We start from the raw sequence: 15,841 nt of genomic DNA, 5'->3' as shown, positions 1-15,841 counted from the left end.
TATGTGTCAATAATACAAGTAATAGAACAGATGCTGCCTAGGAACAAATAAATGGCTTGACTTTACCAGAAGATGTAGACATTCTCAGTAGACCTGTAACAAGTAGAGACTGAACTAATAACCAAAACCTCCTCAACAAGACAAGTACAGACAGACACAGGCGGCTTCATTGGTGAACTCTATAAAACATTTAAAACAGAACTGGGCTGGGGCATGGCTCAGTGGAGTCCTTGGCTAGAATGTGAGAGGCCTTAGGCTTAGCCCCTAGTATGGAAAAAAAATAATCTTCCACAGGATTATAAAACAGAAGATGGAGGAACACTTCCTTTCCCATTCTACAAGGCCAGTATTACCAGTACCAAAGTCTGATGCAGACACTAAAGGAAAAAAAATCACATACACAATCCTTTAGAAATATCTCTTAATATAGATACAGAATTATGAAAAACATCAACAAACCAGTTTTAAAATAGTACTAACAAGATCCTATGCCACAATCAAGCAGGATTTTATCTGAGAAATGGTCAAGTTGCTCAACATAAGAAAAGAAATATATCACATTAATTCAATGATGACAATACCACATAATTACCTCAAATGGTGTCAAATGAACTTTAACAAAATCCTACACCCACTCATGATAAAAAAAGTACTTAGCAAACTAGGAATAGGTAGGAACTTACTTGAAAGGACAATGGTAATTTATAAAAGGAAAAAAGAAAAACTTAATGTATAATTGTTTCTTAATGGAGAAAAAAGAAAGACTTCTCCCTTATCTATGGATGTATTATCTCAAAAGTTCTGAATCTCATGTGAAAAAAAAAATTTCTCAGTGATCTTGTACAAAATAAGGTTGCTCGCTTTTCTTACTTCTACTCAAACCTGTACTTTAAGAAAATGGGAAGAGAGATGGAAGGAATGAAAGAGAAACAGAGGGCTTGTAAGATAAAGGCACTTGCTACAAAGCCTGATGACCTGAGGTCAGTCCCCGAGATCTACATGGCAGAAGGAGATACTTTCTTCTAGAAGTTGTCAGAGGTCGACATATGAACAATGGCACACACACACGCATGCCTAATTTACTGCCCTCATGAATAAATATAACACAACATTTAAAGATTAAAAATAAATAAAAGGAAGAGATGGATGGCCTCAAGTTGGAAAGGGACAGTAAGATTACCCTTAAACTCTTCCAGAGGATCCAGTTTTCATTCCCAGCACCCCATATGGCAGCTCACAGCCATGTGTAACTCCACTTCCAGGGGAATCAACAGCCTCTTGCAGCATGCATGTGCTGTACAGATTTACATGCTGGCCTAATTTCCATCCATACACATAAAAATAAATAATTCTTTCAAACATTTCAAATGGCAACATTCTATTTCAGATTGGCTTCACTATGTAAAATTCAAAATCTTTAAAATTCTTTAAACAACAACAATAAAATTACCCTTACTTGTAGATTATATGATGCCCTGTATAGGAAATCTGACAGGAACAAGAGAAAAGTAATTACAGGTACTGAAGTCATTTAGCAAGTTGGCAAGGTGTAGGATCAACACACACACACACACACACACACACACACACACACACACACACACACACACGTGCACACACACACACCATGTCTTGAAGATTCACATCCAGAACCCATGAAGATTTCAAAAAACTAGATACTCCAAATCAATTAACCAAAATCAACTGTTGGGCAAATGAAGTGAGCATCAATTCCCCAAACCAGTAAAAATAGGCAATAAATATATAAAAATGTATTCAACATCTTTACCTATCATGGAATACAAATAAAATACACATTGAGATCCCATTTAACCCCTCTCAAAATAGTTATCATTAGGAAAATAAACTGCCCCAGTAACTGAGCTGCGTCCAAGGACTCAGCTGCTTCCTCCTCGAGGCCCCTCTCTTCATGATGCTCCATTCCCCTTCCCACCTTCTCCTGCAGTCACCTTCTGCAGGCCATTTCCACCAAGGAAAAGGAATCATATGTCTGCTATCCAGAACCTCCACTCTTTCAACCCTTTTGCTGATGCAAATACGTGTGAATTACAGTCTCATAAAATTCACACCCAATGACAAGATGAAGATAAAGGGCTACAATAAAATGTTAAAGCCAGAGAGATGATCCCTTAGTTTCAGATTCCACTTAAAGCAAATAATTCTAATTCTAATGATATTCTATAAGTACTAAATTATATTATGAAATCACTTCAGAAACAAACCCTAAATTCAAATCAGTTGACCTAATAGCAAAGAAAGAAAATAAGACTTGTTTAGAACAATATATTTGATCTCTTCTCCCTTTCAAGGATCCTCCAGGGTAAAATAAAAACAAATAAAATAAACAAGCAAACAAAAAACGAAAGACTTGGCTTAGATTTGCCTATTCTGACTGTTAATTTAAATTAAACCTACTTAACCACTCTCATGTTAACTAAAAAAACTCTTATTTGCTGCTACCAAAGGAAAAAACTTGTAGATATTTTTCTGGTTACTTTTACTTGTAAAGATCATCATTAGTCCATTTATTGATACAAATAATCTTTAGTAGTGTTATTGGGTAGCAGGAAAAAATTAAAAGGGAGCATTAAGACAAAATGCTGATGAAAGTCACTTTTAAGGTAGAGAAGATAGAGAATAACTGCTTTCGCTTTGTAGTGACACTGGTTACATTTTAAGAGTGTATACAAGAGCACCTCCAAATGGACGGAAGGGTGCATGCTGCTAAATGTGCTAAATGGGAGAGAGTTTCTTTTGTTAACAAGAAACTAGAACTTTAGTATATAACAGATATTCAGCAAATATTGTTGTGTAGTGATCAAATAATGTGACATATGAATTTTTTCTAGAGAGATAAATTAACTGCATAGATGTATATGGCAAAATTGGCTCTTTGAATACATCTTTTCCTTTCAGGACTTGCTATTTCTTGCAACAGCACTCATTAGATGAGTTTAAAACATACTAGGTATATAGACATATAAATATTTCTTTTAGTTGCAGTTTACCATTTACAGCAGACAGGATTGGTAGCACACACTTATCACATGGCCATGGTCATAAGACTCTTTGATGAGATTGTGACCACTTCCCTTGCACACACACTTGTCCTTCTTCCTGAAGGTATCGACCTTAACCTTCCTCTCTGTTTACCAGTGTTTTTTGCTCTGTGTCTGGGGTTAATCTATTCCTTCTAGTCAATATCTTCTCGGTGCTGATGGTGGATCTCCCTTTAAACCATATCTTACCATTTTAATACTTGGTAGCTGTTCAGGTAAGATAAATTTCAAGAATAATGGACTAAAAATACATTTATACATATTTCTGGGGTACAATGTAATGTTTAAATATATTTATGCAATGTATAATGATGAGATCAGGGTACCTGGAAGATCTATCACCTCATAAACAGCATTTGTGTTTTGATACATTTGTAATCTTCTCTAGGCATTATAAAACACACAATGTCAACTATAGTTACCTTAATATGTTATATACTAGAGGTAATTCCTGCTAATTGTATGATGATACCTTATAAGCATTTTATCTCCATGCTTGTATTCCTATTCCTAGAATCTGGCAGGCATTATTATAGTTGGCTGCACCTTACAGATATAACCAAACAGTAATTTTCACTATGACTGAAACTAATATGAAACTAGTAGGAGCTATTACACAATACTGGAGCATAAAATCAAATAGTCACATATATGCAACAGAGTTACACAAACTTTTGTAAAGAATAAGAGTAAAAACAGCAACATACGGTGCAAGCCACTCGGGGAGTGGTGTTTGCTTCCTTTACTTTGTGCAGGAGAATGTGGCTGAGGCACAGGAACCCTGAAAATGATAAAAAAAAATAAGATAACCACCAACTATAAAAAAGAGATTTAGATGGGAAAAAACCTAATTGAGTCTATTCAGATTTTATTTTATTTCAATACATTTCTTAAAGTAATACATTAAATATACATAAAATGACCAAATTTCTATACTATATTGTTCATAACACAGCAATGGAGTTACATTTTATAAAAGAGATCATTTAACTTCATTATCATTCTTAGCATGGGGATTTCAAAATAAGTTCTCATGTTTTCAACAGTTCTGTAAAACAACCTTTCCCATTCTACAACTTCACTTTCTAGTTTGTTGCTTCCATAGTACTTCAGATTTGCATTTATTTTCTTCAGCAAGGAACAGTTCTATGCCTCTTTTCTTCTGCTCAATTAACTCTTGTTTGCCCTTTGAATATTAACTTGGTTATTATTTCCTATAGACTCTTCCCCCTGATTTTTAGTTAGGGATAACTTTCCTTTTCTGTGCTGAAATAATTCCAGAACAAACAGAATAAAACATTGTTGCTGGAATGCTGTCCTCTATGCACCACATGGCCATTACCCTGGGATCAGCAGCTGGACTGAAAACAACATAAGATTGGGCTCATTGATATTCCTTCATGGAGGGGCAGGGCTGAAGGGATCCTACCCCTCCCCCAAATTCTATAAGCAGTTAACAGTTGCAAGGAAAGGGGGTAGTTCAGTGATGTAGCTGATTAATAAGTTCCTTACATTCCAGTAAATGACCCCTTACCTATGATCCTGTAAATAATCCTAATTAAACTCAATGATTCAACAAACTAGGCCTGGGAAGAATTATTACCCTGGGATAGATGTTTATCTTCCCAGAAAAAGTTCATCCAACACTTGGCACCTTAAAATTGAAAATGAGAAATACCATTGCCTTCATGAGATGTTATCTAAAGAAAAAATGAATTTGTACTGGAATAGTGTGTTTGCCCAATCCAGTATGAATGGTGCCCTTATAAAGAAGGGAAATATGGAGGCTGGAGAGGTGGCTTAGTGTTTTAAAGCATTTGTTCTTGCAGAAGACCTGGGTTTAGTTCTTAGATCCTATATGGTAGCTCATAATCATCTGTAACTCCAGTTCTAGGGGATCTGGCCTCCATGAGCACCAGGTAAGCAAGTGGTATACATACATACATACATACATACATGTAAAACACTCATACATAGAAAATAAAGTAAAACTAAATAAAGTAAATCTAATTTTTTAAAGGTAGAAAATTAGGCAGTCAGGCATGATGGTGAAAATGAATATATATATATATATATATATATATATATATATATTATATATATATATATATAATGCAAATGACTTACGGATTAGCACATGGGTCTTGAACAATCTTTCTTTTTGCGAAGAGATTAAAAACGATAGGTGCAAACTGAAAATACGGAGAACCCATTGCCCTGTCATCTTGAGGCCTTTTACTGCCTCTTTCATGATGATGAACTCTTTTAGTTGCTTGAGAGGTTGAAGGCTGGCTATCATTCTAAAATCAATAGTTAGACAAAATGTTTTAAAACAAACTCACAAAATTATTTCTCTTCTGAAAAACTGAACTGACTTCCATACTTTGAAGAGTTGAGCAGGATGTTATCATATTACTTTTACAAAGTTGATTCTACTTAGTATTCATTTTAAGGAAGATAAATGTCCTCTTATTCTACTCTAACTGACTAGATGGATTAAATGATTATTTCCACATACACAGTAATACTCCTAGACATAGCTTTTAAAAAGGTGAACAGGGAAAATGAACTCTTGATGATATGAACATTCCGTTATCAGTCTCTTCGAGTTGACCATTTCTTTTATGAAAGTTATTGCTGTGTCTACAGAACATGGGTAAAGCTACCATTACAGACACAGAATTAAAATATCCCTCATGGAAATTTTCCTGTTACTCTAGCCTAAAAGAAGTTAGCATAACAATTACTCATATATTCCACCTAGCCATTAAACACATACACAATAGACTTGAACTATTTAGAAAACAAAGATAGGAACTGATGCCTTAAGAACAGAAGTGGCTTATCCCTCGCCCAAAAATGACAGAAAAAAGAAACAAAACGGGAACAAAAATTACAATATTTTCTCTCAGATTATAACTAAGTAAATTCATAGTACAAATGGTCATTATGATCATTGTGCTGTTAGGGATGTACTAGGAATCCTCTTGAACCATACCCGGAATGTTTCTGATGCTGGGGCACTTTCAGCTGAAGAGTTATGGGGGATGTACTTTATAGCGGTAATTATCCCCTGAATTGCAATGCGCTTTTGTTCCCTGTACTGCAAGTTTTCAATCACCTTCCTCACTTCACTTATAGCTGTCAAGAGTGACTCGGCTGCAAAAAAAAAAAAAAAAAAAAAAAAAAAAAACAAGTCCAAAGAAATTGTAAGTTTGAAAGAGAAGATATGATTAACAAAAAATTAGATTTTTCAATATAGCTTTACAACGTGAACCTGGCATAATAATTTAATTTTGTGAGATTTTGTGCTTATATTTGGTATCCTCTTAAGAATTTTTCATAAAATATGCAAAATACATTTATCAGTCCAACTGTGATACAGTTTTCTAGTCTGGTCTTTTTTGTAACAGAAATTATGCATATTGATGATAATTTATAGATCATATTTCAAACTACAAATTATTGGTTAATCACTGCCCAGAAAAACTCATTTTCATTATTCTAATCAGATATAACATATTGCTAACACATGTCACCCAAGAGGATAGCAACATATAGATATGTTTAATTACTTCCAAACATGCAAAAGTCACCAGTTATAAAATGAACATACATGTTAAACATTTTAACTGCCCTATGTTAATTCTACTTAAAAGTAAATTAATGTTAATCCTCTCACCACTAATTCATTTCCAAATTCAGCACCCCATTTACTCTAGTGTCATTTTTTATTTATATCAACTATAATGTCATATACAAGAGAAATATCACATAGCCATCAATATCTGGATATCAGATTGTGTAGCACCTCATTTAGATAGTACTGTTCTTTCTTTGTAATTCAATAGAAGTTGAGGTTTTCAATATTGGAGTTGATCTTAATGACATTAATCAAGATACTATCCCCAAGTTAGTCTTCATTCTTCTACATTCTTTGTTCTTTAGTTTAATAACATAAAAAACATTAACCTTTAGGAGACATAACATATATTTTGTATCTACATTTGAACAAAATTATTGTCTCTAAGGTTTGGTAGACATAGGCTCACTCCCGTAAGAGAAAGTAATATACACGACTACCAGTAGCATTAAATAGAGGAACTGGTAATTATAGCCATACCTTTAATAAAGCGACTATACTTGGAAAATGTCTCTGGCACGGGTGGAAATGGGTAATATCCACCAATAACAGTGTTCTTCACTTCAGAATCAGCCTTTGTTTTAATCCACTGAATGAAACTTTTTACCTTTGTATCGTATGTATACGGATGGCCTCTATGACCTTCTTGCAAGAAGGGAAAAGTAAACAATAAAAAGAAAAATAAAAAGGTCACTGAAATACATTGGAAGGACTTTTTTGTGAAAAAGTTAACAATGTAAAACAGAATCATTTTATGTAAAACAGTTTTACTATATAGTATGTAGCAATTTTATTTACCTACTATGTAGCATATATTTATACAATGGCAGTAAAGAAAGTCAGACATATCAGAGCTCAACTGTATTTAAAACTAAAACTGTCTCTATGATAATAAGGATCACAGGGGTTAACCCCCCTCAACTCCTAAATATTTGGCATCCTTTGAAAAACTGTTTTTTTGATAATGTAATAAATTGATAGTATAGTGTAATCTAAGAACTAAAATATACATGAACATAGGTTAGGGTTTAAATTCATGTTTTTAAGGCAGACTTAAAAGTGGCGTATTTGCCAGAAGGACTGAGCAGTCTAAGGGACCTCAGACAATGGAGCCAGGATGTATCCCTGGTACACAAAAGGACCTTGCTAACACATCCCCCATGGAGGGATAACTGCCTTTATCTAGAGACAGGAGAAAAGCCCTAGTCCCTACTTCACAGGACCTGTTAGACCTACATGGCCCCAACTGGATGGCATTCCCCTACATATGGAATTGGAGTGGGGGGATGGGAGGGGAGGGTGGTTAGAGTGCATGTGAGAGAGCAGAGGGGGTAAAAGGGAGGGAAGAAGGGAGGGAAAGAAGAAGGGAGAAAGGAAGGGAGGGAGAGGGAACTGGGATCGACATGTAAAATAATAAATTAAATTAAAAAAATGCTTTGACTCCAAAATTTAAGTTCAAGGACAAGTTACTGGGGAACAGGATTTATATTTTTGTTTCCACAGAAAATGAAAAGATGTGGATTCCTTCCAGACTAATGTGGTTTCATCAAGCCAGACCACCTGAAACAGAGTACCAGGTGATTCTACAGTCAAAACAGCTGGACAAAGCAGCCTTGCAGACTACAGCCAGGATTTCTGAATCTTCTTCGAATCCACCATGACAGCGCCCCTTACCAGCAGGAAGTAGTTTGGAAAGAAAGACGCCCAAATTCCCAAATATTGTCTATAAATGTTTGTTTTCATTTAAATGGACTTGGTTATATAAAATAAATAAAAAAAAGAAAGAAAGAAAAACACTAAACCCATAAAAAAGTGGCGTATTTGATACAGGCATTGTTAATATTTACAAAATATTGATGAAGACATTTTCAGCATTGTAGCATTCTGGTAAATACCACATTCTATAATATTCTTTGGAAATTTTGATGTTATTGGTTTTAAGTGCAAAATAATATACTGCTGTTCCTCAGTATTTATGAGTGACTGATTCTTCCCATGACCCTTGTGTACTTAAACAAATCAATCATTAGATGTTCAAGTTCCTTGTATAATATGTCATTCTATATGGATATAACCAATGAACATCCCCCTGGATAATTTTCATGAGCTCTGGACTACTTCTAATACCCAGAACACTACAAAAGCACACAAAGTATAGTTATATTGCTCAAGGAAAAATGGTAAGAATGAAGTTTATACATATTTGGCATACATATATATCTGTCTGTCTATCTATCTATCTATCTATCTATCTATCTATCTATCTATCTATATCCCCCCCAAATACTTGTGATATGATATTGTCTGTGTTTAAGGATGTGAAACCCACATATATAGAGGTCCCAATTTATTTGTAGACAAATGAGAGTTAGTCATATAAATTAAATGTGAGATTTGGGGGCCAAATTTTGACCCACATTTTTATTTGGTACAGTGTAAAAATAATGAACACTTCTTTGGCCTTTTGGCTAAGAACAATTGTGAAAATAATGTTAACTCTACATTGTGGTATTAAGCCTAACAGTCTTCAATGTAGCAAGCAATTTTTCTATTTTCTATATAAAGTAGTAATTAAAGTTAATCAAATGGCATAAATGCAATTATCTAATGTGCCATGAAACCATTTCCTACAAGCATTAATATAGAAGTAATCTATTTCATAATGTTTATTAAAATATACTACAGTCATAATGATGTCAAAATAAAGTTACCCTGAAATTGAATGTTATATGGTAGAAGTTAATATATTCTAAATGGTTCCAGTGAAAAGATTGTATATTAAATTTCCAATAAAGAAGGTATAAAGTTACTCACCAGTAATAAACACTCGGCTCTCATTTGTAGTGGTGAGGTAAAGCAGATTAGGTACTTGACTGTAATTCCTAATAACTTTCAACTGGGTACAAACAAGATATGTCACTGTAGAAAATGAAAAACACGTGTGAAATTGTTCTTGCATTTCAAAGAGGAGGATCTATCTACTGTAAATCCATCCCCCCCCCCAAGTCTTAACAAAGAGACTTTTCTTAAGATGCCAATTCAGATTTACTAGTGTGGAGTATGGAGACCACCTGAGATACTGTATTTCTATTAAGTTACTAGGTGTTCTTTTGCTGCCTGTCCTTTGATCAAATGGGGATCTGAAAATACCTAGTATGTCTTTTGTTGTTGTTGTTGTTTTGTCTTTTTTAACAGGGGTATTTCCTTTGTAAAGTACAAGGGCTGCGTGTAAATAAAGCATGTTGCTTGTTGTATAAGAGTCATGCAGGCGGGGGACACATGTAAGAGGAGTTATTTTCTACTGGGAATGAAAACTTAGTGTCTGTGATACTTCCACTGATTTACTCAATACAACACTGAACCTGGGTTACTTGGAATCCTTCCACCAGAGAGGGATATGGAGTATTAATTTGTATTTGTTTATATGGATGATTTTTATTTCAAATAGTTACCTTAATTAAACATTAAGACTCAATAACAGGACTTATTTAGTTTCTGCTCATCTTGCTAACTAACTTGATAGATTATGAATGTGATTATAATGAGCTTATAATGTTTTCAGACCTTAACTACATTAAAGCCTATCATTTTTAAACTACCTATGCCATTATTCTGTCCCTGTGATCTGGCAATCCATACAAGCTATAGGGAATCAAATTCGCAACCTTCATTCTCCCTTCTTCCCTCCAATTCCAAACCCCAAGACTTACCACCAGGTGTGTAGAACACCACCTCTTGTGGCCTCTCCTATCTGCATCATTCCCAGGTGTCTACAGCAGATCCTGGCAGCTCACCCAGCTTTCCTCCCTCCTGTGGACTCTCTTAGATTCCCCTACTACTCCATCTCCATCCCTAAGTATAAGCTCCCAATACCAAGAAACACAATCTATCAGAACCTCCAGTGACCATACTAGGTAGGCAGCAACCACACATTCTAAAGAAGCAGAGGCAACAGAAACAAAGGATCAAGACATCCACCCAACAAACATGAGACCATATCAGCATCTAAAATTATAAGCATCCCAAATCCAGATGCCTAGACACCAGTGTAAAAACACAATCAGTAACACCCAGGACACTATGTCTCCACTAGAGCTCAATAACCCTACTATGGCCCTGAGAGATGCAATATAGCTGAAACACAAGACAAGAACTTCAAATTACCTATTATAAATGTGCTCAAGGACCTTAAATAGGATACAGATAAATCTATTAATGAATTCAATGAAAATACAAGCAGTGGAATGAAATAAAGAAAACTGTTCAGGTCATGAAAGTAGAAATGTAATAAAGAAAAGAAAAATGGAGGGAAAACTGGAAATAAATTTCATTAACCTAAACTTATTGTGTAATTCAACTCACTATATGCTCAATGATTTTGATTTCACAAACTAGGAAATAGTAAATAAACAAGTGTAAATGCATGTAATTATTCAAAAGGAGGCTTTTGTTTGAGAACAAAAAAAATCTCTACAACATAAGCATAAATTTATTGCTATCTCTCCAATTGCTAGTTCTTTCTTTTGTAATAATGAAAATAAAGACAAACCATTCAGGTTATAAGAATGGTTTTACATTTTAAAATTAAGCTTATTCTTTGCTAATTTCAAACTTGCATAAAATGTATTCTGAGGACTCTATCCCCACACCTTCTCTTTTCTAAATGCCAATAATTACATCAAGAAAATAATTTCATTCACAACATCCCCAAATAGGAATCCCCTAGGAATACAGTTAAATAAAGAGGTGAAAATTTTATAATATATAATACTAAACACTGAAGGAAGAAAAAGAAGATGCTAAGAATTAGTTAGCAGAATTAATATTGTGCAGAAGTCTGTAGTACCAATAACAATCTATAGATTTAACATAATCCTGAGATTCTAATGGCATTCTTATAGAGATAGGGGGAAAAAACAATTGCAAAATTTGTCCAGAAGCATAAGAGACCCTGAAAGGCCAAAGCAATCTGCAGCAAAGGAGTTATTCCAGAGGTACTATAATTTTAAACTATACTATTGACATGATAACAAAAACAGCTATTATATTGGCCTATAGCAGGCACATAGATCAGCAGGATAGAACAAAGACTGAGACACAAATTTGTATAGTTACAGCTATCTGATTCTCAACATAGGCATGAAATGTACATTACACTGAGATTCTATCTGAACCCCGTTCTGAATGGCTATCATCAAGAAATAAAAAAATATATTAATTAATGTTGATTAGGATATGGGGAAAAAGAAACACATACACTATTGGTGGTGATGTAAATTAAAATTAGCCCTGTCACTCAGAAAATACATGTAGAGAGGTTCCTATGTGGTGAATCCATTTTATGTACATCATCTCAGAAGAAAAAATAAAAACCAACCAACTAAAAACCAAACCAAAACAACACAGAACAATTGGCATCCAAATAGGCGCAGACAAAACCAAAGATAAGTTAGAAAGGATCAGTTGAATGGCTTCCCTAATTAGGAATAGGACATTCAACTACAGCTGATCTGTCTGAAAGTGGAGTGTTCACTGGTGAATTTATAGTATGGCTATCTTCTCTCATGTGGTGTACTATGATGTGCTTCCTTGGGGGCAGCTGAATGCTTGTCAAAATGGGCAAAAGGACTTGCAACCGAGGACAAGTATTTAAGAGTGGAGTGTCATTGGGAGAAATGTCATAGTGACCACGCCCTATGTTGTATGGGGTAGTATGCATCTTTGATGAATGGGACTCACAATGTGTATTAGGGCATAAGCCCCAAATGATCCAAAATATCAGGGATGGGATTATAAGTAGGCTGTGCAGAAGTTTAGTCCCCTTTCCAGGCAATAAACCATGCAACTAAAGCTCAGCTCTCTGCCTAGAAAAAGCTTACCTGAGCAGGAGAAGAATTACATATGGAAAAAGAACTGCAGCTATCTTCTGTATTTAGTAGTAAAAGTTGAATTAAAGGGAGATAGTGGTGTTACCTTGTGTGGTAGTTTTAATGGAAATGGTTCCCATAAGCTCATAAGAAATGGCACTATTTGGAGGTATGGCTTTGCTGGAGTAGGTGTAGCCATGTTGGAGGAAGTATGCCACTGTGGAGGCAGGCTTTGGGGTCTCATATATACTCAAGATACCATCCAGTGTCTTAAGTCTTTAAGTCAAGAGTATTAACTCTCAGTTCCTTCTATAGCACCATGTCTGCTAGCATGCCACCATGGTCTACCATAATGATAATGGACTAAACCTCAGGAACTGTAAACCACCCCAATTAAATGTTTCCTTTATAAGAGTTGTGGTCATGGTGTTTCTTCACAACAATAGAAACCCTAAGAAAGCTGGCATTTTTTTCCTTTGACTTTTTGATAAAGGTTTTCATGTGGTATGCAGTTCAGGGTGGTCTTAAAGTCAATATATAACCAAGTATGATCTTAAATTTCTGATCCTCCTACCTGTACCTCACAAGTTATTAGATTACAGGAATTTACCACAACACTCAGATGTTCACCATTTATTACAGTGAGTAGGACACATGCGGAAGAGAATAAAATTAGACCTGTGCTAAGGAACCTTTACTGGGAGGCAAAGAACTAGATCATGCAGAGGAATAGAGTGCCTGACCTGTAAAGGCAGGAAAAGTCCACAATTCAGCATAAAGACAGGGCACAAATAAAATGGCCCAGTAATAAAACTATGACTGGGAATGATCTGTCTTTGTTTGAATTGGGAAGACTTATATCCAAGAAATGAGAGTTTTTTCAATGTCTGGTTATGAAGATTTATGACAAGTAGGATCAGTCTCAGTGCTGTGGAAGCAGAGACCAAGCTATGTAATTATTCCTCCCCACTTGAGACAAAGACCACTTAATGTGAGACAAATCACTATCCTTTCCTTATAGACCTGTTCATAAGAGTCACTAGGGACACGTTGTTACGAGAGGTTAATCTGCTATCTTGTTTTGGGTGTTTATTGCTATGAAGAGACACCATGACCAAGGCAACTCCTTTTTTGCGGGGGAGGGGTGTTTGTTGAGACAGGGTTTCTCTGTGTAGCTTTGAAGTCTGTCCTAGAATTTGTTTTGTAGGCCAGGCTGGTCTCAAAGTCACACAGATCCAACTGCCTCTGCCTCCCAAGTGCTAGGATTGAAGGCTTGTGCCACTACCACCTGGCAGACCATGGCAACTCTTATAAAGAAAACATTTAATTGGGGTGGTTCGCTTACAGTTTCAGAGGTTCAGCATGGTATCATCAGAATAGAGAGAATGGCAGTGTGCAGGCAGATGTGTTGCTGGAGCTGAGAGAGCTACATCTAGATTCACAGACAACAGGAAGTAGACTGATTGTCACATTGAAGGAAGCTTGAGAAAGAGAGACCTCAAAGCCCACCCCCCACAGTGCACACTTCTTCCACCAAGGCTACAACTTTTAATAGTGACTTTTAATAGTGCCACTCCCTTTGGGGGGCATTTTCATTCAAACCACCATTGGTGCCAATGGATATAACACAAAAAAGATAGAAATGGAAAGTTGGGCATGTGAGGGACAGTGTTTTGGTGCTCAGTTTACCAGGCTGGGTGGACCTATGTTCACAGCAGGGTTCAGAAGAAAGTTACTCCATCACAGAACCTCCATGTTATGTGATCTGCTGAACCTGAATGATTTAGACCACCATGCAAACTGGGGTTATAAAATGTGGCAGCAATCAAGATGGAATGAGGAAAAGAAACAACAGACAATAGGGTCTGCCTGAGTCACTCAACACCCTTTTAAAATAAATTCAGAATGGATCAAAGCCCTTAATATCAGTGAAGAAACTCTGACTAGTAAAGAAGAATACTTTAAGATATAGGTACATGCAATTGCTTCTGAATGGGAGCTCAAAAGCTTCTCAAATAATATCCAGAATTGGCAAAGGGGATTGAATCCTGTTTAAAAGCTTCTGCACAGCTAAGAAAACAGAATAGACAATTCAAAAATTAAAGAAAGGGAGCACATTCCCCATGGAGGGATTCTCCCTTAGCCTAGAGGCAGGAGAGATGGCCTAGACCCTACTACAAATGACCTGACAGATTTTGATGATCCCTCCTGGAAGGCATCATCCTCCCTGTAGAGTGGGGAGGGAATAGGATGGGAGGGGTGTTGGGTGAATGGGAGGGAAGGAGGGAGAGGGAACTGGGATCAATATGTAAAATAAGAAAAAATATATACATATACATATATTAGAAAAAAATCAAAGAAAACCTTTGCCAGCTATTTTTCTGATAGAGAATTAGTATCTAGAATATATGAAGAACTAAAAACAAACAAACAAACAAAAGAACTACATGTCAAATAGAACAAATAATCTGATCAATAAAATGGTAAATGAACTGAAACTACACTTCTCAAAAGAAGTACACATGGGGACTTGGGATGCAACTCAGTTGGTAGAGTGCTTGTCTAGTATTCAGGAAGCTCTGGGTTTGATCTCCTGCACCATAGAAACTGGGACACACAAGACTCTTTTTAAAAAGAAAAAACCTACAAATGGTTAATAAACACACACGAAAATATTAAACATTCTTAGTTATCAGGAAAATGCCATTATAAAACTATATTGATATTCCATCTCAGCCCAGTCAGAGTGTTAACAATCAAAAAGCATCAAATGCTAGCAAGGGTGTGGAGCAAATGCAAACTGTAAACACTCCTAGTCTGAATGTAATTATTCCAAAAACTATGGAAGTCAGCATAAAGGTTCCTCAAAATTCTGAAACAGAGCTACCTATGGTTCAGTCATAAAACTTCTAGCTTTTCATTTGAAGGAATCAAAGGCAACATACAAGAGATGCCTGAATATCCATGCTTACTACTGTAGCATCCACAATAGCTAAGATATATAGAATTACCCTAGGCACCCATTAATGGGCTAAGTGGAAGAAATTATACATATATACGTATAATTTTATCAGTCATAAAAAAACGAAATCATGTGAGGAAAGTGGATAGAATTAGAGATCACCATGTTAAGCTAAATAAGTCAGATGCAGAAAGGCATGAATCAGATTTTTCTGTCACTGGCAGAATCTATATTTTAAAGTAGGAAGGGTATAATTTGGGAAAAAATAAGAGGACCAGTGGGTTGTGTG

The 15,841-nt window shown here is 35.7% G+C and overlaps 1 protein-coding gene across 1 annotated transcript in view; it reads right to left on the bottom strand.

The window, feature by feature from the left end:
• Nucleotides 1–15,841, bottom strand: part of Radx (RPA1 related single stranded DNA binding protein, X-linked) — a gene marked incomplete at its 3' end in the record, with an annotated part of 55,077 nt that overhangs the window by 22,551 nt on the left and 16,685 nt on the right. The window contains exons 7-11 of the mRNA XM_051179502.1: nt 9,538–9,642; nt 7,204–7,365; nt 6,079–6,239; nt 5,208–5,380; nt 3,788–3,861 (exon numbers count right to left, since the gene is read on the bottom strand). Of these exons, the coding sequence (XP_051035459.1) occupies nt 3,788–3,861; nt 5,208–5,380; nt 6,079–6,239; nt 7,204–7,365; nt 9,538–9,642 (675 nt within the window). The remainder of the gene's footprint in view (nt 1–3,787; nt 3,862–5,207; nt 5,381–6,078; nt 6,240–7,203; nt 7,366–9,537; nt 9,643–15,841) is intronic.

The sequence above is a fragment of the Phodopus roborovskii genome, unplaced genomic scaffold (assembly GCF_943737965.1).
Source record: "Phodopus roborovskii unplaced genomic scaffold, PHOROB, whole genome shotgun sequence".
Classification (NCBI taxonomy): domain Eukaryota; kingdom Metazoa; phylum Chordata; class Mammalia; order Rodentia; family Cricetidae; genus Phodopus; species Phodopus roborovskii.
Note: the sequence above shows the minus strand (reverse complement) of the source record. Positions and strands in the feature narration are given on the sequence as shown.